We start from the raw sequence: 21045 nt of genomic DNA on the forward strand, positions 1-21045 counted from the left end.
CTAAATTATAGCTTCTCGTTAGCTATTAACTTCTGGCACTTGCATTTATGCTCCAACTGTTATAAAAGTGTTGTTTCTATTTGGAAGTTGCTGCTGAACAGATTTTATTTTCGGCAAAAAACCATAGGACAATTGAATTACTTTCTGTTGAGAGAGCCCTTGAGATACTTACTTCCAGGTAGGCCTACACCAAAACATTATCACTGCAGCACTCTGATGGCAAAAGATCAGCTGCACTCGGCTCAAGCACTGTTCCACCCTGTAGAAGCAGTTACAGATAATGGATGGATGTATACCACAGGTGTCATATAGACCATTTATAGCCCCAGTTTTCAAAGATGTCATGTATGATTTGGTGCAGAAGCCGAACCCCTGTCAACATTTATTAAATACAAACGTACAGAGGCCACAGCTGTTGCTATCATTGTCTTGCCGAGGTTGGGTCTGTATGTATGTGTGTGTGTGTGTGTGGGTGTGTGATCGACTTTGTCAGACACACACCTGCATCCTGACACGACAGGGGGGATCTTTAACAATTTTAATGAGTGCTAATTACAACTAATTACATTGTTCAATCAAACTCCAGTGGGCATTTGTGTGTGTGTGTGTGTGTGTGTGTGTGTGTGTGTGTGTGTGTGTGTGTGTGTGTGTGTGTGTGTGTGTGTGTGTGTGTGTGTGTGTGTGTGTGTGTGTGTGTGTGTGTGTGTGTGTGTGTGTGAGAAAGAGCAACAGAATTCAAAACAATGACAAGCGCCTACCACATCTTAAATCTATAATGCAATAGAAGTAGCCCTTAGCTGTCATAAATATTCATAAAGGTTTAAAATAATGATCCAACTTGCCATTTAGCCCGTATCCAGCCTTTATGCTAAGCTAAGCTAACTGGCTGTTTGCAGTAGCTTCATATTTAGCATTCCGAGAGTGAAATACATGTTGTTGTATTTCAACTTTCGGCAAGAAAAAACAAATATCTGTCTTTCCCCAAATGTCAAACTATTCCTTTAACTTACAAAGACACCTCTCGATTTTGAAGGGTTAGGGTTAGACTGATGACATGTGTTTTTGATTACCTGGATTTGATCTAATTTGAATCCTACTGAGCTCTTGTAACCAAAGTAAAAGTTAAGCATACATTTAGTGTTCCATGTTGAATCTTAAACATTCCTTTAAGGCCTTTTTATTGTACAAAAGTGATACCCTGCCACACTGTTTGGTTAGATTTGCAGTACTCAGGTTACTCAGAGAAATTATTATCATCCTCTTCACTGGAAATACGGAAGCTGGTGTTCATGTGATTAAGTTTCCATCACTATTTACCTCTGCCCCTTTTGGCAGATTGTCAGTGTTCACAGGGTCAGAGAGAAACCCCGGTGAACTGTAGAAAGACCTAAGTGGCCTTCAATTTTAGATACAAGTGATCCAAGAACGCCGACCTCAACAAAGGCCGGGGGCTGTGAATACAAGCCTGATTGTATGGATTTGTAAAGGACGTACAATGAAACACTCTATCTGCCTCTTGGGAGGGGGGGAACATGGATTTCATGTTCAATGTTTCTTTTGTTTGAGAGAATTATGGTTATGAGTTTCCTTTTAGGGGTGTGTGTGTGTGTGTGTGTGTGTGTGTGTGTGTGTGTGTGTGTGTGTGTGTGTGTGTGTGATTGTTTCGCAGCATGTCCAAGATTAGATGAAATCTCACGTTCCTATCATTATAATTGATATATCATTCAGGTATTGTCCCATCCCGTGTGTGTGTGTGTGTGTGTGTGTGTGTGTGTGTGTGTGTTTTTGTGTGTGTGTGTGTGTGTGTGTGTGTGTGTGTGTGTGTGTGTGTGTGTGTGTGTGTGTGTGTGTGTGTGTGTGTGTGTGTGTGTGTGTGTGTGTGTGTGTGTTAACGCTGTAGCCGAGAAGTGGCCCAGACTTAATTACCCGTCTCTTGCCAGACGCTGATTGCAAATCCATGTGTCTTGATTAGAGGATTCACAGTGTTTCCTCTCTCTCAAACACACACACACACACACACACACACACACACACACACACACACAGATATTCCTAAGGCACTTTTCAACTTTGAAGTGCTTTTCTGTGTCGTGATTAAGCTTAAAAGAGGAAAACATTTTACCTAGAAGTGAGGATGAGGACATTTCTGGATGATTATCACTTTTAAGGTTTGATTTTTACTCCAAACACACATAAAGTCCACCAAAAATAGAGATATGACAGTTAAAAACACATTTTTCTGGCTTTTTTCTCACATCTGGGATGATCCTCCCCTTGACTTCATCCGCACAGTGCAGCTGTGCACAGTTTAACAGAAGGACAATATAAGACTGGGCTGGTTCTAGTTTCAAATAACCGTCTGTGTTCAAATGTAAAAACATCTGGTTCTATAATATCCAATAATAAAGCAACAAATAGGACCAAGCTCCAGACAATACTCGCACAACAACGTGATCATATGTTTAGGAAGTGGGAAAACTTTTTTTTTACACACTCGCATAAATTGCAGTGCACAGTTCATAAAGCAGCGTTGCGTTACATGTATTTTTGATTTGGATTTGAGACAGTCGTTCTTTGCCAAACATACTGTGCAAACTTTGACATACATAATGCATCCCGTAACTATGCAATCCTGACACCCACGCATCATTTTGAGGCCGATCTCGCAGACAGATTAATAACCACCTTTGAAAAAAAAAAAAATAGAGCAACGAGAACAAGCATCGGAGGAACTAACGAGCAGAGGAATCCCATTCGGTATCTCACAGTGGGGGGCCCAGAACCGGCAGAGTTGTCATAGCGACCCAGATTCCAGGCGCTTAACGGGTGTGTGTGTGTGTGTGACTTTTAACTGTTTCTCCATGCATATTGTTGCAGTGAGATGACAGGATTAAGACTGAGGAGTGAGAAACGATACAAGTTGTATGAGCGTCTTGTTTTTCTGCCCCCTAAAACAACACGCCTTTACATTGACAAAGGTTTGCAAACTGCTTTCACTTCCATGAAGAAATCCCTTTATTATTCACTTTAAAAGTAAATGATGAAGAATTGTCCTTTTCCTTGTTTTGGGCACTTTTGTTCCAAACTTTACCTGAAGTTAATTTGAGGCATCAGCAGTCTGTGTAAGGCAAATCAAACAGATACCTTCAAACGCTCTACTTCATTCTGATCAGATGTAGAAAAGATACTACTTTCTGAAAGGTGTTTGAGTATTCAGGTGTAAAAAAGTGAAGGTTTTTAACGTGAGCTGCACCTTCGCTGTTAGAACATAACTGGTCACACATAACACGCTGGTGATATGTGAGTCTCATGTAGCTTGTCACCCCACACAGCTCATTATTTTTAATGAGCTGTACCTTTTTGTGTGTATTCCTACTTGTTAACACATAACGCTGTGTTAACAAGTATTTACACTTTAAATGAATGTTAAACGCTGCCAAAACAGGAGGGCAGGTAAAAGAGATCATTTGATGTAAAAGGTAAATGTCATCATTAAATGTTTGACTTTGATAACCAAGTGGGGTGAGAGTCAAGTGCAAATATCAAGTGAAATTTGCCAAATAATATTCTTAACCAAGTTGTTTTCCCGCTATAACATGTGATTTAATTCAACATTTATGTGGTTCATTGTTATGCATTTAGTTAATTCATATAAGTATTTAAGGCAGGTGAGGAATGGGACAATACAGCAGAAAAAATAAAAGCATAGGTTCAGTTCAAAATGCATATTAAAGAGGTCACAATAAAAAATAAGACCTATATATTTCAATTCATACTCCTGGGCGCCATTTCTGTTACAGAAGCTGTTGTTTTTATTTGGCTTTCACATGACTCCTCCTCTCTGGATGGTAAAATGCGTTTTGAGACGATAGTTCACAGATCACAGTACAGGCAAATCTCTCCTTCAAGTCATTATTTATCATTACATGGAGTCATTCTACTTCAAATATATATATAGTACTGAGATATGAATTTGCTGCTTTTTCTTGCTGGTATTTGTTGCTGCTCCCAATTTTAATTCGTCCTATCCAGTCTTCCTCTGAATATATTTGACTCATTTTACTCACATAATACAAACACATACTCTGACCCCACTTCTGCGTGCTGTCTGATAAATGGAAAGGAGAAAGGACAGGAGGAAAGCTTCCTTCTTCCAGGTGCAGTTTTACTTTCCCATCTCCAGATCTCTGAGATAAGGCCATCACCTTTACAAGCTGAATGCAGAGCATCAGTTCTAGGAACTATTTCATTTTCATAAACCTGCCATTTCAAAAGCACTTTCCACTTATATATTGTGCTGGAGTAAAAGGAGACTTGCATTAAATTCAAGAAGAGGTCCTCAACCTCAATTCTGGGCCGTCTGAATGAGTGCCTGAGTGGATTTGTGCCAGGTGGGTCTCTGAGAGTGGAGATCATCACACGGCATTGCGAAACCTCTCAAGTGTCAGGTCCAATGATATTCTTCTGCTCTGAATATGTTTCTTTAAATACTTCTCTGGTTCTGCTGTGATGACTAAGGTAGTATATTATATCTCAGTTTTATTACCAAGAACAAGATTCTCATAATAAGTTTTTGTAGATCAGTTACCCACCCTGTGTTACATTAAATTCTTAATTGTTCTCCCATGCCTCCGACATGCACAATAATAAAAAACGAAGAAAAGTCTTCATTAATTTATGTAAATGAGTTCCTTGTTTGACAAAAGCAAACCAACTTCATGCAAGAAATACAAAGCGTTCATCCAGGATAGTATAAATGGTCACTTTCTAGAGGAAATATTCCATTAAAAAGAAGCGGAAACAATCCATCTCTGACTATTCCCTAACCGACTGAAATAAATGTGCAGTTTTAGATGTTTATTTTAAGGAAGTGCTTATAAACACAGCTGCAACTGTCCAATAACATTATGAAACACACACACACACACACACACACACACACACACACACACACACACACACACACACACACACACACACACACACACCATGCTCAACAGTGTCGCCTTTTGTATCTGGGAAATGTTGTGAGGCTCTACTACTTGTAAAACATTCCATGAGGTGTATTTCTGACCAATGTCTAAACAGGGGTGTGTTCATAAAGGAAACATTCCAGTAAGTGTTTTTAATGAATGTTCACATTTAAGGAGGGGCTCCCTCTATTTGATCTCTTTGGCAGGAAATGACGCAACACTGAGGTCCTTTGCACTCATCAGACGTCATTTAGAATTAAGTCAAACACAACAACAGCTGAATTTATATACAGAACAGCAGATTTGAGGTCCATATTGACCCAGCAGGAACAGGTCATCTGAGTTCAGACAGAAGAGAAGGGAAAGTTTTTTATTTAGAAAAAAGTAATACATGTTTTGTGGAAACCGGTATAAATTTGACTATTTAAGGGAAACAACACACAACACATCACTGAGTAAACAAACAAAGCAATGAGACGCGGTCAAGTTGAGATAATCTCACAAAGGCGGCTTGACCTCGTCATCGAGTGCAGAGGACAGCAGAGTAAAAAACATTCATGCAAAATAAACTACCCATGTGATGGTGACATGTTAACCTTTAACCTTGAACAATAAACTGGACTGGAGTGACAACACTGATGCTCTCTTCAGGAAGGGACAGAGCAAGCTGTTCTTCCTGAGGAGGCTCAGGTCCTTCAACGTGTGCACGAGGCTACTGCAGACATTCTACCAGTCTGTGGTGGTCAGTGTACTCTTCTTTGCCGTGGTGTGCTTGGGGGGGAAACACCAACAAAAGGGATGCTGACAGGCTGAACCAGCTCGTGAGGAAGGCTAGCTCTGTAGTTGGCGTTACACTGGACAAGATGAGGAGTACGTTCAGCCACAGACTCATCCCACCTCGGCACAGCACTAAGCGCCTGGGAAACTCCTTCGTGCCTGTAGCCATCAAGCTGCACAACAAGGGGTTAACCGTGTGACTCACTGACAATAACTTTGACTGCACTTCTCTTCTGCACACATACAGTGGGGCAAAAAAGTATTTAGTCAGCCACCAATTGTGCAAGTTCTCCCATTTAAAAAGATGAGAGAGGCCTGTAATTTTTATCATAGGTATACCTCAACTATGAGAGACAGAATGAGAAAAAAAAATCCAGAAAATCACATTGTCTGATTTTTAAAGAATTTATTTCAAATTATTGTGGAAAATAAGTATTTGGTCAATAACAAAAGTTCATCTCAATACTTTGTTTTATACCCTTTGTTGGCAATGACAGAGGTCAAACGTTTTCTGTAAGTCTTCACAAGGTTTTCACACACTGTTGCTGGTATTTTGGCCCATTCCTCCATGCAGATCTCCTCTAAAGCAGTGATTTTTTGGGGCTGTCGCTGGGCAACACAGACTTTCAACTCCCTCCAAAGATTTTCTATGGGGTTGAGATCTGGAGACTGGCTAGGCCACTCCAGGACCTTGAAATGCTTCTTACGAAGCCACTCCTTCGTTGCCCTGGCGGTGTGTTTGGGATCATTGTCATGCTGAAAGACCCAGCCACGCTTCATCTTCAGTGCCCTTGCTGATGGAAGGAGGTTTTCACACAAAATCTCACGATACATGGCCCCATTCATTCTTTCCTTTACACGGATCAGTCGTCCTGGTCCCTTTGCAGAAAAACAGCCCCAAAGCATGATGTTTCCACCCCCATGCTTCACAGTAGGTATGGTGTTCTTTGGATGCAACTCTACATTCTTTCTCCTCCAAACACGACGAGTTGAGTTTTTACCAAAAAGTTCTATTTTGGTTTCTTCTGACCATATGACATTCTCCCAATCCTCTTCTGGATCATCCAAATGCCCTCTGGCAAACTTCAGACGGGCCTGGACATGTACTGGCTTAAGCAGGGGGACACGTCTAGAACTGCAGGATTTAAGTCCCTGGCGGCGTAGTGTGTTACTGATGGTAGCCTCTGTTACTTTGGTCCCAGCTCTCTGCAGGTCATTCACTAGGTCCCCCCGTGTGGTTCTGGGATTTTTGCTCACCGTTCTTGTGATCATTTTGACCCCACGGGGTGAGATCTTGCGTGGAGCCCCAGATCGAGGGAGATTAGCAGTGGTCTTGTATGTCTTCCATTTTCTAATAATTGCTCCCACAGTTGATTTCTTCACACCAAGCTGCTTACCTATTGCAGATTCAGTTTTCCCAGCCTGATGCAGGTCTACAATTTTGTCTCTGGTCTCCTTTGACAGCTCTTTGGTCTTGGCCATAGTGGAGTTTGGAGTATGACTGTTTGAGGTTGTGGACAGGTGTCTTTTATACTGATAACGAGTTCAAAAAGGTGCCATTAATACAGGTAACGAGTGGAGGACAGAGGAGCCTCTTAAAGAAGAAGTTACAGGCCTGTGAGAGCCAGAAATCTTGCTTGTTTGTAGGTGACCAAATACTTATTTTACCGAGGAATTTACCAATTAATTCTTTAAAAATCCTACAATGTGATTTCCTGGATTTTTTTTTTCTCATTCTGTCTCTCATAGTTGAGGTATACCTATGATAAAAATTACAGGCCTCTCTCATCTTTTTAAATGGGAGAACTTGCACAATTGGTGGCTGACTAAATACTTTTTTGCCCCACTGTATGTACATGTGTATATTTTTAACAATACGGACTTCTAATGTATATATGCCCACATCACTTATTATTCTCTGCTCTAACAGTTTGTTTTAAAACCGTTACTTATCTGTCTATATTTAATTTAAATGTGTGTTTCATGTCCCTGTGTGAACCTGTACGGGTTTTCCTCTTCTCTGTTGCTGCGTAAACACTTGAATTTCCCCACTGGGATTAATAAAGGTACATCTTATCTTGTCTGGTGTTGTGTACAGGGGCATTCAAGGGAAGAAATGCGGGACCATCATCGTGAAAGCCGAGGAGCTGAACAACTGCAGGGTGAGGACGCATGCACACCTGCTGGGGAGTTTTCATGTGTTTTTGTGTTTACCTCCACATAAAGAAATAAAAATGTAATTTCAGTTTAGATGTAAGTGTAGCTTCTCCTTTACTTTGACAAAAGCTGTTTATTTATTTTTTTGCCTGCAGGCAGTTAATAAAAAAATATGAATGTTGTCCCTTTTGTGTGTTTTAACTACCTACTTATTTAACAACTTCTTTGGTCTCGGATATATTAAAAGCATTTCTGGGCACCATAGAGCAGCAAAAATACACATTTTTTTAAGTCGACAACAAACAAAAAAGCATTTGGGATTTATTGTATGATTATCAAAGGAAAAGGAAATCAAAAATGTTTAAAAATCCTCCATCTTTCAAAAGTTACATGGGTTTGAAATGTGTGTTTCCCTGTTGATTTCCTCATTAGGAATCAGTGATGATGCAGTTCTGCGGTAACAAGTTGGACAAAAAAGATTTCTTCGGCAAGTCCGACCCCTTCCTGGTTTTCTACAGGAGCAACGAGGACGGCACGTGAGTCCCCCCTCCCCCAAAACCCTTCCTCCTTCACTCTCCCTCCATCGGTCCTTCTTCCCTTTCGTGTTTAGTTTAATCCTTCCTTTGCACCCAAAGGAAATTGGTTTCATCGATTTACGCCTCTCACATTAAAAGTCTCTCGCCTGCTTAAAGCATGTGTGTGCATTACGTGTGGAACGCAGCGATGTGAGTTTGTGTGTGGAAGCAGGAGTCGTTAGAGTGTGCAGTCCTGTACGTTCACATAGATTAGAAACGTGTGTGTCTGTAGGCTCTCTCTTCCATCCTGCAGTGTGTGACAAGTCAGATAAGACCTTGTGCTCTGAGTGCAGAAGATACCAAGTCCACCTGCTAGCCAACAGAACAGAAATCAGCGCTTGGCAGTGTGTGTTTATGTGTGTATTTCTGTGCATGGAAGTCTCCTCTAAGTCTGCAGAAAGTCTCCTCTTAAACTCCGCTGCCTTTTTCTATCCCCCTCTCTCTTCCAACACATGTCAATTTCTCTCTTTTTCTCTCTCCCTGCAGGTTTACCATCTGCCACAAGACAGAAGTGATCAAGAATACGTTGAACCCAGTGTGGCAGGCCTTTAAAATCCCCGTCCGGGCTCTTTGCAATGGGGATCACGACAGGTGAGTCCTCTTGTTTTTGTGTATATACCAAGCTATTATGGCAACTTAAACAGAAAACAACCGCCCGGACAACCGTCTGAATCATCGAGTTATTTTCAGAAAATGTCATGTGAGAAAATGATGGATGGTCCTTCGGTGTGTAGTGTACACACAGCATCACACTGCTGCCCGTAGCTCTTTCTCTTATACATTGAAAAATCCAGTTTGAATGAAAAATGCATGAACCTGGGTTCTTCTGAAAGGTCGAAATGTTGTTGTATTCGGCAGTTTCAGCAGGAGGAAAATTAGGATTTGGCAGAGAGAAAATGCTTATTATTTTTATTATATTCCCTGGAAAACAAAGCATGGTGTATGATTTAGTCTTGTTATCTATCCAAGTCAATCCCAGGGTGAGATTTCCTTGCCTTTTATAGTAATATTACATAACCAGTGTTATTTTCTGGTGACCTTTTTAGTGAACTTGTGTCTTTCAAATATGAAGACATTCAGGAGCATGCTAGGAAATGAATGATAGGAGCTCATAGGAGTTTATGTCTGACTGCTAAACACATAAACATGGCATATAAAGGCAACCGGTAGAGCAAGCTGTAAAAAATATTGACCAGTTAAAAGTGTTGCTTTGATTGTTCTACATTCCCCTCTTAAAATACAATTGAAATATGGCTTCTCTTTCATTTCAACTCAATTGTTTTATTACTTTATCGTTCAGACCGCCCTTTTATTTGCAGGGTTTACTTTATCTCAGGAGAAGTCCTAGACAGAAAACAAATGAGTCGGTAGCAGAGCATCTCTCTCATGCAGGTTGTGTGTTTATCTCCAGTGTGGACCGCAGCTGTGTACTGAAAGGTTTACAGAAGCAGACAATAGGGTTTAGCTTAGCTAGCAGACAGCAGCATTGATCTGAAGTTTGCTCGAATAAGCTCATTAGAGGAGTTAAGTCTTATCAATGTGGGATTCAGGAGAGTCACAGTGGACTGCACTTCTTACAGTCCACACACACAGGCACACACACACGCACGCATGCAGGCGTACACAAACATTGAATCTGTCTGTGTGCAGCCTGGGAGAAGAGATAAGGAGGAGCTCAAGCTGGCAAACAATACAGAAGAGTGTCCTTCTGCAGATAGGTGTTCACACACACACACACACACGCACGTACGCACACACACGTACGCACACCACCATGCATACACACATGTACAATGAGACCCACAATTGAAGCCATTGTCAATGTCCTGTCACCTCGTCAAAGCTCAGAGTGAGGGCAATGTTTCCAACAGAGATTGGGCATAACACTCACTGCCTTAATGAGACACACCCAGTAAACATGTGCGTGCACAGTCACTCTGCGCGCGCACACACACACACAAACACACGATTCTCTGGAGGAGAGGGTGTTAAGCCAACCAGGAGACACTTTCATCCCTGGAGTGCCCATCACAATCACTCAGCGAGCTCCCTCTCCTCCTCGCTTTTATTGCCTCCTTACCTTATAGGAGCTCTGTAATGATGATTTTTATTTCCACTTTCTTCTCATATTGGAAGACGAGGAGGATGTAGAAGTGCTTTTTCTTTCCGCTCAGATTTTGATTTGTTTAAGAAAGCTCTTAAGCATGGGAACAGTCATAAAAGATTCATGAAATGTTACTGCCTGCTCACAGACTTTGAGACAGTAAAGATTGACATGTATGGAGTTCCTGCTTTCTGAAAGACAAACCTAATTGGCTGAGACAGTACGAGGAGTACATGATGACACTCCGGTATTTATTTTATGCCAGTTTGGTGTCATGTTTATGCCGTCTTGACTTCATCGTGCTCACTCCTCTTCATTTGCTGCCACAGAGAGCCCTTTGCTCTGTCTGGTTTAATTCTGAGACTGTTCTTTTGTCCCTCAAGTACTCCTCTCCTGCTTTTGACAGCAGAGAAATGACCCTGGTGAAGAGATGTATTGATATCGCAGCATATCTCCCTCCTGCACACTCTTCTGTTTGTTTTTTTATGGGATGCAGAAATAGATGTGTTTGGAAATGAGCAGAGCACATTACCAGAGATAAATTCAGTGACAGGTACACAATGTGTTGGAATAAAGATAAGCTGCAGAATGGATCTCCTTACGCCTCCATGACAGCAGTGACAAAAGAACTAAGCCTTTTTCCGATCAAGTGCATCTATATTTCATGATTTTGCTGCGTAAAAGGATAGAAAATAGACCTTTATCACTGCAAATATGAATATAATAAGTCATTTTTCGCTGTGGAAAATCTCAAAATGTTGCCTTTTTTTACATAAATGTCAAGCACCCTATTCTTTTGACTGTGTTACAACGAAGCAGAGCAACAGCATACCAGGAGAATCTATGATACAGTCATAACTCAGGAAAATAAAATAAACTGTCTTTTTTATGTGATTCTCATTTTTTCCTCTCCAAACAGAACAATCAAGGTCGAGGTGTACGACTGGGACAGGGATGGCAGGTAATTCCTCTCTTCTATTTGCCTATTTGTATTGTTATTTTAGCTGTTTCACGACCCTTAGAAATTGCAGCCTGTGATCATATATCATAATACTTTCCATGACAAAACAAAAATATTTATAGAATCATAAGAAGTAAAAAAAAAAGTAATAAAATCAATTATATAAGTAGATACATATTTACCAAGTTTTTTAAGCCATAATTATTGAATATATTGTTTTGAATTCATAGTTTTTTTTGCTAATTCTGCAATTTTTTATTAATTACTAACACACAAAATATAAATATAGGTTTTAGTACAAATGTATGTATCAAAAACTGAACCCAACAGGAGAGTAATTTATTAATTGATCAATATTGCTATTCAGTTTAGTTGTAGGATTGTGAATTTAGCAGGTTATTGTACAGACAAATCTGACCTCACTACCCAATCACCAATAAATACGCAGCACTTCATTACCTTTAATCCATTTTATCTTCATTACATTGACATTCAACCCATGTTATCTTCCTGTGTACAGCAAATCTAATCCAAGTCCCACTTAATTAACACTAGTCTGTGTTTTTAGTAGGTAAGGAAGAAAGGGGCGGGACCGTCACAGATTGACTGCTTAATGATGAGTCTGGATTCTGGCAGAAAGAAAGAGGAGTGACACTTGTCAAGCTTTAGTTGCACAGGGAGTTATTTCTCTATTCTTTACGCTTTGCAATCTAATAAGTGTCTGATAGAGGGAACACAGGGGTGTTTTTCAACGGGACTGAGAAATGCTAACAATTCACATCAAGCTGTTTCAATGATCCGATCTTTGGGGTTTGTCTTGGAAGCGTTTGGTGTGTTCTTTAATGTCCACGCACGACAAATCCAACATCGTGAATCTTACTTTTACACACATAAAATTGGGGTTGCCACTATGTTTTGGTCTGGACAGTGTGTGCTACATGTACCTTGGATAATCAAATAGTGTGTATTGTCAAACTTAATTTTTAAATATTCATTCTGTTCTCGCTTTGTGTCTTCCTCGTTCTCTCTGAAGTCATGACTTTATCGGGGAGTTCAGCACCAGCTACAGAGAACTATCCAGAGGGCAGAGCCAGTTCAACGTCTATGAGGTCTGTGTGTGTGTGTGTGTGTGTGTGTGTGTGTGTGTGTGTGTGTGTGTGTGTGTGTGTGTGTGTGTGTGTGTGTGTGTGTGTGTGTGTGTGTGTTGTACTACTTATACTTATTGGAATACTGTCAGGTTTCCATCTGGATCTTTATCTGCTTAAGTGAAGTTCTTCTACGGTTGTCAGGGAAATGAAATGCATAATCAAAATCATGACTAATCTAAATACAACTTTAAAGGATCTAAACTGAAATAACTAATTAGTAGTCTCTTAAAGTAGAAATGAACTTCTTTAGCTCGAGGCAGTAGGAGATGAAGCATTGTGATCATTCTTTCATAATGTCCCTTATCATAGAAACAGACAAACCAGATGCTCAAACATGAGACTTCATAGCAGCAGATGTAATGTTCTTCTTATTGATCGTTGGATTAGGAATCAAATCTGACTTAAACGTGTAAACTGTATGTTGCTGTCTAGATGAACAATGCAAGATGAGTCCAGTAAAGAAGCAGGATGGAGCAAATCCAAAGAGAAACTTGAAGAGCACTCAATCACTCAATGTAAAATAGTCTGATTTTCAAAAAACGGATACAAAACAGTATCAGGAAAGATAAAGCAGAACCACACGTAACATATTTCCGTGTGTAATCCTCTATAAAGGCTCAAATCGGGCCAAAAACATAAGAAAATATACGCTCAATAAACAGAAATGAGCAAAAGAGAAAGTGGTCATAAGGCCAGAGAGAGGTTGAGTGGGTCACTTTACCACCGAAGAATGGCAGCTCAGGTGAAATGTTCCCTGGGCCCTTAGCTCCCTTAACAATATAGTTGAATAGGCTTGACCTATGTTGTCAGTAAAGCTGGGGCGCTCACACTTAATGGGGCTTTTTCACTCATGATGTGTAGTCCTGTAGTGTTGCTACACACATGCAAAGACTGAGTTTGAAACCCAAGAAGCAGCATCAAGAGCACATCCAGAACTGGCACTGCCATAGAAGAAAAAAACCCAAGTGATTAAACTTAACGGGCTCTCATAAGACTCATAAGACAAAGTCTTAATCCTCACTTTCTCATGCACACACACACACACACACACACACACTGACGGACAGTTATGATGGATGGCTGGCTTATCTTCTCCAGGAAGAGTCAACACCTCTTGATTAACAGTAGCACAGGGGACTCTCATTTTAAACAGCTGCTGTTTGCCTAACAGCGCTCTGATATGCACAAAGGTGCACACAGAGGCACATATGTGAGAAACGGAATACAAATCAAACGCGGACACGCACACACACAATTAATTTTGTGATTCTTGACCTGTTTCTTGACCCTGGCTTCCAACTTAAAGCTGGGTGTTAAGTGAGAGGATGGCTTTGCATTGCTGAAGGCCTTCTGTTTGTGTGTAAGTGTGTTTGTGTTGCAGCCCCGTTTCAATCATTGCACCTCACCTCCAGAGGCAAACGTGTCCTTGTGTTATTTCAATATGAAGCAAGGACAAATGCATAAATCCACACATGTTGTTTTCCAGAGGTCCTGTTTTTCGGTTGAACCTTGGGACATTTTAATTAGACAATAAAACATGTCTTAAAAAGAGTAAAGTTTGTTTCGTAGTGTAGGAATCGTATCCAATGAAGGTTGACTCACTTTGTGTCCTGTTACATATTCATGACAACGCACCACCCTGTTTAGACCCATAATCCACCTCTAGATAGGTTGGGCTATAAGTGCTTTGCTAAAAGGGATATTTTATGATAGTTACTGGTGTAAGGAGGGAAGAGTGTGAGAGGCAGGCAGATTCAAGGACTTTTTTAAATAGGTGGCTCAGGGGGGGAATGAGAAGTGGTCTGGAAAACATTTTAGAGCTCTTGTGCAGTGTCCATTGTCCCTGATGTCTCAAATTGTAAGTGTGTGTGTGTGTGTAAAGGTCGTTTGTTTTGAAAAACACACATCGACCAACTGTTTTAGGTCCCATAACTTCCGCAGAGCTTTTTTTAGCGTCTTTCAGCTCATTGTTTTGGTTTTGAAAAGCACTCAAACCCGTCTCTACACTGCCTGCCAAACGGCATGCAAAGTTGCTGGTTTTTTGATCAAAGTGGAGCATTTTGCCGTGAAGTAGCCTACTATTGGAGAGTAAATGAATGATTAAAGGTTACAATCACAGCATGTATTCTCATCAAACACATCTGGTCTAATTTTAGGTGATAAATCTGAAGAAGAAAGGAAGGAAGAAAAAATACCTCAACTCTGGAACGGTGAGTAAATATTCGAACGTCATAGACCATTTGTGTCCTTCATACATGTGCTGGAATTGAAATGCTATACTTTCCTACAGTGGGTAGTGATTATCATTGGCGCAAAGCTCATTGTGGCCCTATCGCTTTCAGGTAACACTGCTGTCGTTCCTGCTGGACATTGAAGTCACCTTCCTGGACTACATCAAAGGAGGGTAGGTCAACCCTCACGCGCTCAGTTAACACACACTGCGAGAGATGGGGTTTTTAATCCTTTCCATGAGAGGCACACTGAGCGTGCGGTGCCCTGTCGTGATGATAACCACACCATAACTCCGTGTCTGCTTTTTGCCGGAGATAATGATCCCTCAGTGTGAGCGAATCAGGTGGAGAAGTGTACATTTGCATGTGAGTGAAAGACAGTGAAATGTGGAGAGACAGAGATTGGCAGACGGGCGACCTGAAGTCAAGTACAGAGCTTAGACTCGATAGTGGTGTGTGTATGTGTTTTTGTACGTATGTTGCTCAGGAGGGGTGACCGTGTGCAACCAGGCATGACGTAAATACTCGCCCACACACTCTGCCTTCATCATACTCACAGAAAGGGGAGGAGGGGAGTACTGTCAAGGGGGAGAAAGGGTTATGTGTGTGTGTGTGTGTGTGTGTGTGTCTGTGTCTGTGTGTCTGTGTCTGTGTGTCTGTGTGTGTGCTTGAAACTTTATGGGGGACAAATCTCTATTTTAGTGTTCCCACTGCCCTTGTAGGTGTGTTTCTCAGGTGTACCGGAAGGTCAGCTGGCACTTAAACGAACAATGACAAATTTTCTGTTGGAACAGGCAGAGAAAAACATAATAAGTGGTCACCAGAAGGTAATATAGAGTAGATGTGCTCAGAATTTGAACCCTTTCCAAATTATAGCACTGACAAAAATCACTTAGTGTCAGGGATGCACTTTGTATGTGACAGATTGAGATATTGGATGGAAATACTGTATTTGTTTAAGGAATTTAAAGAGGCCCTGTTATGCTTTTTTGGGTTTTCACTTTCATGTATTGTGTTGTATAGGTTTTTGTAGTCTGCAAAGGTTAAAATCCAGACTAAGAGGGAGTTTGTCTCCCACACACTCTCAATTGGACTTTGTTTACTTTCATGACATAGTGACATAACTATATAACATTTGCACTTCTAGTGGCTTGCGCTCTGTTGGTGATAGGCTAAGGGGCGGGACACATCTAGCTGTTGATCCTGCCAGCTAACCAATCAGAGCAGACTGGGCTCTGGTTTCAGACAGAGGGTGAAAAGAGGTGCTGCGGCACAGGCAGTATGAGAAACATAAAGAGCTTTCTGAACATTAAAGCATGGAGACATGTCGTAGTAGAGACACAAAATACAAATATGAACCTGAAAATGAGCAAAATAGGGCCCCTTTAAACATTAGTATTAATTAACAGCATGACAGGAAGGCTGTGGTTGCACGTGTGTACCAACGCCACGTATGTGTCCTCGCTCTGCCGCTCACTGCTAATGGAGAATTCCCGTCTTGGAACCTCCCTGCGCATAAAGCCCGTTCCCAGCAGCACTTTGAAACTCTCAGAGTGTGTTTTTTTTCAGTTTTTTTTGCTGTGCTCTGGGAGTGTGAGCTGGATGCTCTTACACGCTTGTGTGGCTAAATGAAGTGCCAAGTGCTGTCTCACTGTTTGAAACCTAAATGGACTGTAATGCTCCGGTGGCACTTACTCCAATTGCATAATGGGCAGACTGTGTATTTGTGCACGGACACAGGCACTCGCACACAAGTAGGTAAACGCGCCAATGCTTTAACATCCGAGCACACACCCTCCTGGGTACTTTCTCGCTTCCGTGAAACCCCTTGTGTGGTCGACTGTCTACACAGGTATTTTGTCACTTTGTCAGTCATCTTGTTCCATTTTCCTTGCATTTCTTCTCAGCTCTCCTCATTTCGTCTCTCCTCTCTTATCTCCTGATTGACAGCTATTTTTGCAGCTTCAATCTAATCAGCAAATTGTTCATTTGGACCTCATTAGGAGCATGATCCGCTGGCAGCATTAGCATAAATGACTGTTTCCAGAAGGCTCCCTCTCAATCTGAAAGGCATCGCTGCTCTTATTCTTTTCACTCCCCTTTTATAAAGCATTAGTACCACCCGTGGATTCCAACAAAGACGCCTCTATTCATGAGCCTGAGGATAAAAATGAAGAATTGTTGGCGATATCTTTCATTTTGAGTTGTGCCTTTTGAAGGCAGCGCTGTCACTCACAGTGACAGATATTGTTTCCCCTTGTTTTGGTGTGTGAATTGAGTATTGAGACCAGAATAGAAGCAGGAGGGAACTCAGCTTGTGTTGAAATCATTCTGAGAGGTTATCATTAGATAGAGGAGGCAGAATCTAGACAAAGATTTGGGAAAAGAGAGCCTTTTTATATTCTGATTTACTAAATTACCAACACTGCCAATATGAAGGATCAAGCTAATCTGACTTCCTGCAGGTATGAGCTGTTTATCTCTCCGCTCCTCTCCTCTTGTCAGATGGACGCTGTCCAACCAGCAACATCTGTTTGCATACTGTCTGGGGAGGTCACATCTCACAACTTCTGACGCCGTTTTAAGGCCACTCAGTGCACTCATGCATAGGCTCCCCTCTAGCAATTCAATATAAGGGGAAAGAAGACTTGTTGTTAAGATGTACAAACCTTTTTGATTCTTGAATAGAACATTTTTAGAACATGAACATTTCCCATAAGTTTTGAACAGCCTGTAGAGACGCTAAGGACTAAAGGTTGAGACAACTCCTCTTTATTCCAAGTATGATGTTTTTGTGGGCATTTTTAGTTCTTTCGATTCTTTTTTTAACCTTCATAAGTGTGGTTAATGTAGCCTATGGATCAAAAACTGCTCAGACAATGTTTGTTTGAAGCTAAATGGCCAATTCATGTGGATATAAGCTGATCAAATATGCACTATTACTATTTAAGCTCCTATGTTAACAATTTACGTTTTGACAGTTAGAAACTAGATGCTTTTAAGATTTAGAGACTTTAATATCCAGCATGTTCAGCCCTGCAGGAAAGCTTATTTAAATGCAGTGCACAACTTCATCATCAGTCCGCCCCCTGCTGTGCGGTCATATTGGTTCCTAGCTGAGTCATGGCGGGCTTTAACAGTGGGGAAAGATCAGTGACTGATAAAAAATAAAACAGCTGGTAAAGTGGTAAATTTCCTCCACCACAACCACACTCAAAAATACTCTACAGGGCTTACACACACTCTGTTTACAGTTCTTAAGCAGCATTCACGTGACAAGCGCTGATTGCCGTTGTGTTTCTATGGAGAGAGTGATGATGCTCAACTAGGGGGAGCATTTGTCTCCGCGTGGCTCGCTGCCCACAATTGTGCCTCTCGAAGTTCTACATATTCCAACTCTGACCGTGTTCCTCTGACCGTTGACATGCAACCAATCAGATGAAAGCTCTATGAAGCTGCGCAAGCTAGCAGGGCACATAACCAGGGACGAAACTTAGCTGTTTTAGGGGGTATCCTGTAGTGTGTATACAGGTTTTTGTGCATGTACATTGGCACAAATCACAAAGCTCAAAATGTGCTTAATTTCTCACCTCCAAACCAAAATACCTGAATATTGCAACTGATTTGAGAACAATCCTCCTGAAATGCGGAAAATCCCAAGAGCCCATAAACTGATGTCTCCCTCACATTTCTTGTGTGATTTATGCAGAGGACAGATTTGACCTTTTGGGGAGAGCTCCATTATCTCCTCTTGATATTAATATTCTCTACATTACATCTTCACTTTGTGTCGCTAGAATCTCTCAAATTGACTTTCAATTTACCCTATTAATGACCTTATGTTTACAGTCCCAAAGTGGCATGGCACAAAGTAATCCCAAAGCTGACTAGTGAATGACGATACAGCTGCAACTCCTAAGAACACTTCTGTTGCCAATTGCTGCTTCTGTCAAGATGTTTTGAAGCCTTTAAATTGTACATGACGGATGTGACTCACGTTGATGTAATGTCGACATTTCTTGCGCTGACGTGCACAGTGACGTGTTTACTGAGCCTCCTCTTAAACTCATCCCTGTTTTTTTTGCCGTTTCTTTTGTTGTTCGTCCCCAAATTGAACTTGTTGTTTGGCTGTTCTTTCCCGCTCACAAAATTGCAGTTCTTCCTGTGTGTGTGTGTGTGTGTGTGTGTGTGTGTGTGTGTGTGTGTGTGTGTGTGTGTGTGTGTGTGTGTGTGTGTGTGTGTGTGTGTGTGTGTGTGTGTGTGTGTGTGTGTGTGTGTGTGTGTGTGTGTGTGTGTGTGTGTGTGTGTTTTGTGCGTGTGAGACAGAGAGCGAATGGGCCGTAGTGAAGAGAAAGAGGACATGCATTATTGAGGCTGGAGCGTGTCTGTGCCATCTTGCAGAACTGGACCAGAATCTCCTATCTGTTTCTGCTAGCATGTCCTGGCAGCGGTCCACTGTTGAGGAAATGAACCATCTTCTTTAAGCAGTGTATAATTTAGCTTTAAAAACATCACTCTTGTAAAGTAAAAACACTCATTTACTTTCTATCGACTAAGCAGCGCCTTGTGATTTGCTGATGCCTAGCATTCACGGTATGGTCTACAGTTTTTTTTTAAAACGTTTAAATATATACACACACATAACAGGGCATGCACAACGTCAATTGCAAGATCGGCGATGTAAATAAAGGCAATTTAACTCAACTTCTTTGCTGCTTGATACAGAAAGAAAACATTTTAATATGTCTAGTGTATAAGAGAAGTCCTGCTGATAGAATTGACTCTGATTGCAGGGTTGTTGTCATATGGATGCTAAAGAAACACTCCATAAATGTCATGTTGACTTTAATTAAATGTATTTTATTGACCTATAGAGACCAGAGACCCCACACTTAAGAAGCCTTTGACACTTGACTCTGATTTATGTCATCTTGTACATTGAGAGCAAATAACTGTTAATGGCTTGTAGTTTATAATAAAATAAAAATAACATGGAAGAAATATTGATTGAGCAGTAGTTCTTCTGAGCGTACTGTATGTCCAAGAGGGAGCTTTTCTTTTCCCACTCTTTTAATTTCTTCTCTTATTGGTGAAGCTACATTTCTGCTCGTATCTATATGAAACATTAGAAGAAAGCCCACAGGTTTCCGATTTTTTGAAAACTTGGTGACCATTAAATGTCTGGTGGAATTGTTCCTCCCTTTCATTCTGTCCCCAAAGAGCCTGCACCTCACATATCCTGCCCGGTGACAAAGATGATCAGATACTGGCTGTCTGACACAGGAGATGTATGGAAGGTAGACCGGGAGGCTTTTGTGTTTGTTCGTCAGCAAATGAGGATTGGTGTGAGAACCCAACATCTTGTTCCTTAAGGTTAACAAGTTAGGAAATGTCTGTGGTGCCTGGTGGTGTGGTATGTACTGTGTGTCACTGTCTGGTTTCTGTCAAAGTTTCTTCTTCATCATTTTTGTTACTTCTTTGTCAACATTTGTGTGGAAAAGAGCATAAGCCAAAACACGGTCCACCAGGAAGAACTTTTGACATGAATAATAAGTGTTTAGGTATCAACATTGCATAGTCAAACTCATCGTTTAGCTACAGGCTGAAATCTAGATTGTATAGGAATCATAGGAATGTGGAATATATTTAAGACACAAAATACATCAAATTCAAAATCCACATTGTTTTGGATATATCAGCCTTACAAGGCCATTTTTTATGAGCGTCATGCTGTTTTCACAGATAGTATTAACAGTGGTAAACCTGTTTCGTGTTAAAGTCAGGGTGTTGGTTAGCATTGCCATGTCTGAGCATGCTAAGGTTAGCATTTATCTAGAAGTTAGCTCTGCCTAAGTACATTATAACAGCGGTGCTAGCATGGCTGTAGGCTCCTAAAGAGGGCTTGTTTGCCTTTTGATTTACTGTATGTGCTGTGATAATTGCCATTGGCGGTAATGTAATTTTGGTAATTCAAATTGAATTGGTAAATTAAGGCAGTGTATTTTAGCATTTGTAAAATGTTGCCTCCCGTCTACAAGAAGGCAATTGGATGCGAGGTCCAGTAACTTGCTTTGGACTCATTACTGTCACAGCTAAAGGGCAGGAGGAACTCTGTTTAC

The 21045-nt window shown here is 41.0% G+C and overlaps 1 protein-coding gene across 1 annotated transcript in view; it reads left to right on the forward strand.

The window, feature by feature from the left end:
* The window catches only part of LOC134879111 (copine-8), a 64879-nt gene that overhangs the window by 31159 nt on the left and 12675 nt on the right, over positions 1–21045 (forward strand). Inside the window, exons 7-13 of the mRNA XM_063905437.1 lie at positions 7849–7912; positions 8340–8443; positions 8969–9073; positions 11506–11547; positions 12581–12656; positions 14852–14905; positions 15038–15099. Coding sequence (XP_063761507.1) covers positions 7849–7912; positions 8340–8443; positions 8969–9073; positions 11506–11547; positions 12581–12656; positions 14852–14905; positions 15038–15099 — 507 coding nt within the window. The remainder of the gene's footprint in view (positions 1–7848; positions 7913–8339; positions 8444–8968; positions 9074–11505; positions 11548–12580; positions 12657–14851; positions 14906–15037; positions 15100–21045) is intronic.

This window comes from Eleginops maclovinus, chromosome 17 (genome assembly GCF_036324505.1).
Source record: "Eleginops maclovinus isolate JMC-PN-2008 ecotype Puerto Natales chromosome 17, JC_Emac_rtc_rv5, whole genome shotgun sequence".
In the NCBI taxonomy this organism is placed as follows: domain Eukaryota; kingdom Metazoa; phylum Chordata; class Actinopteri; order Perciformes; family Eleginopidae; genus Eleginops; species Eleginops maclovinus.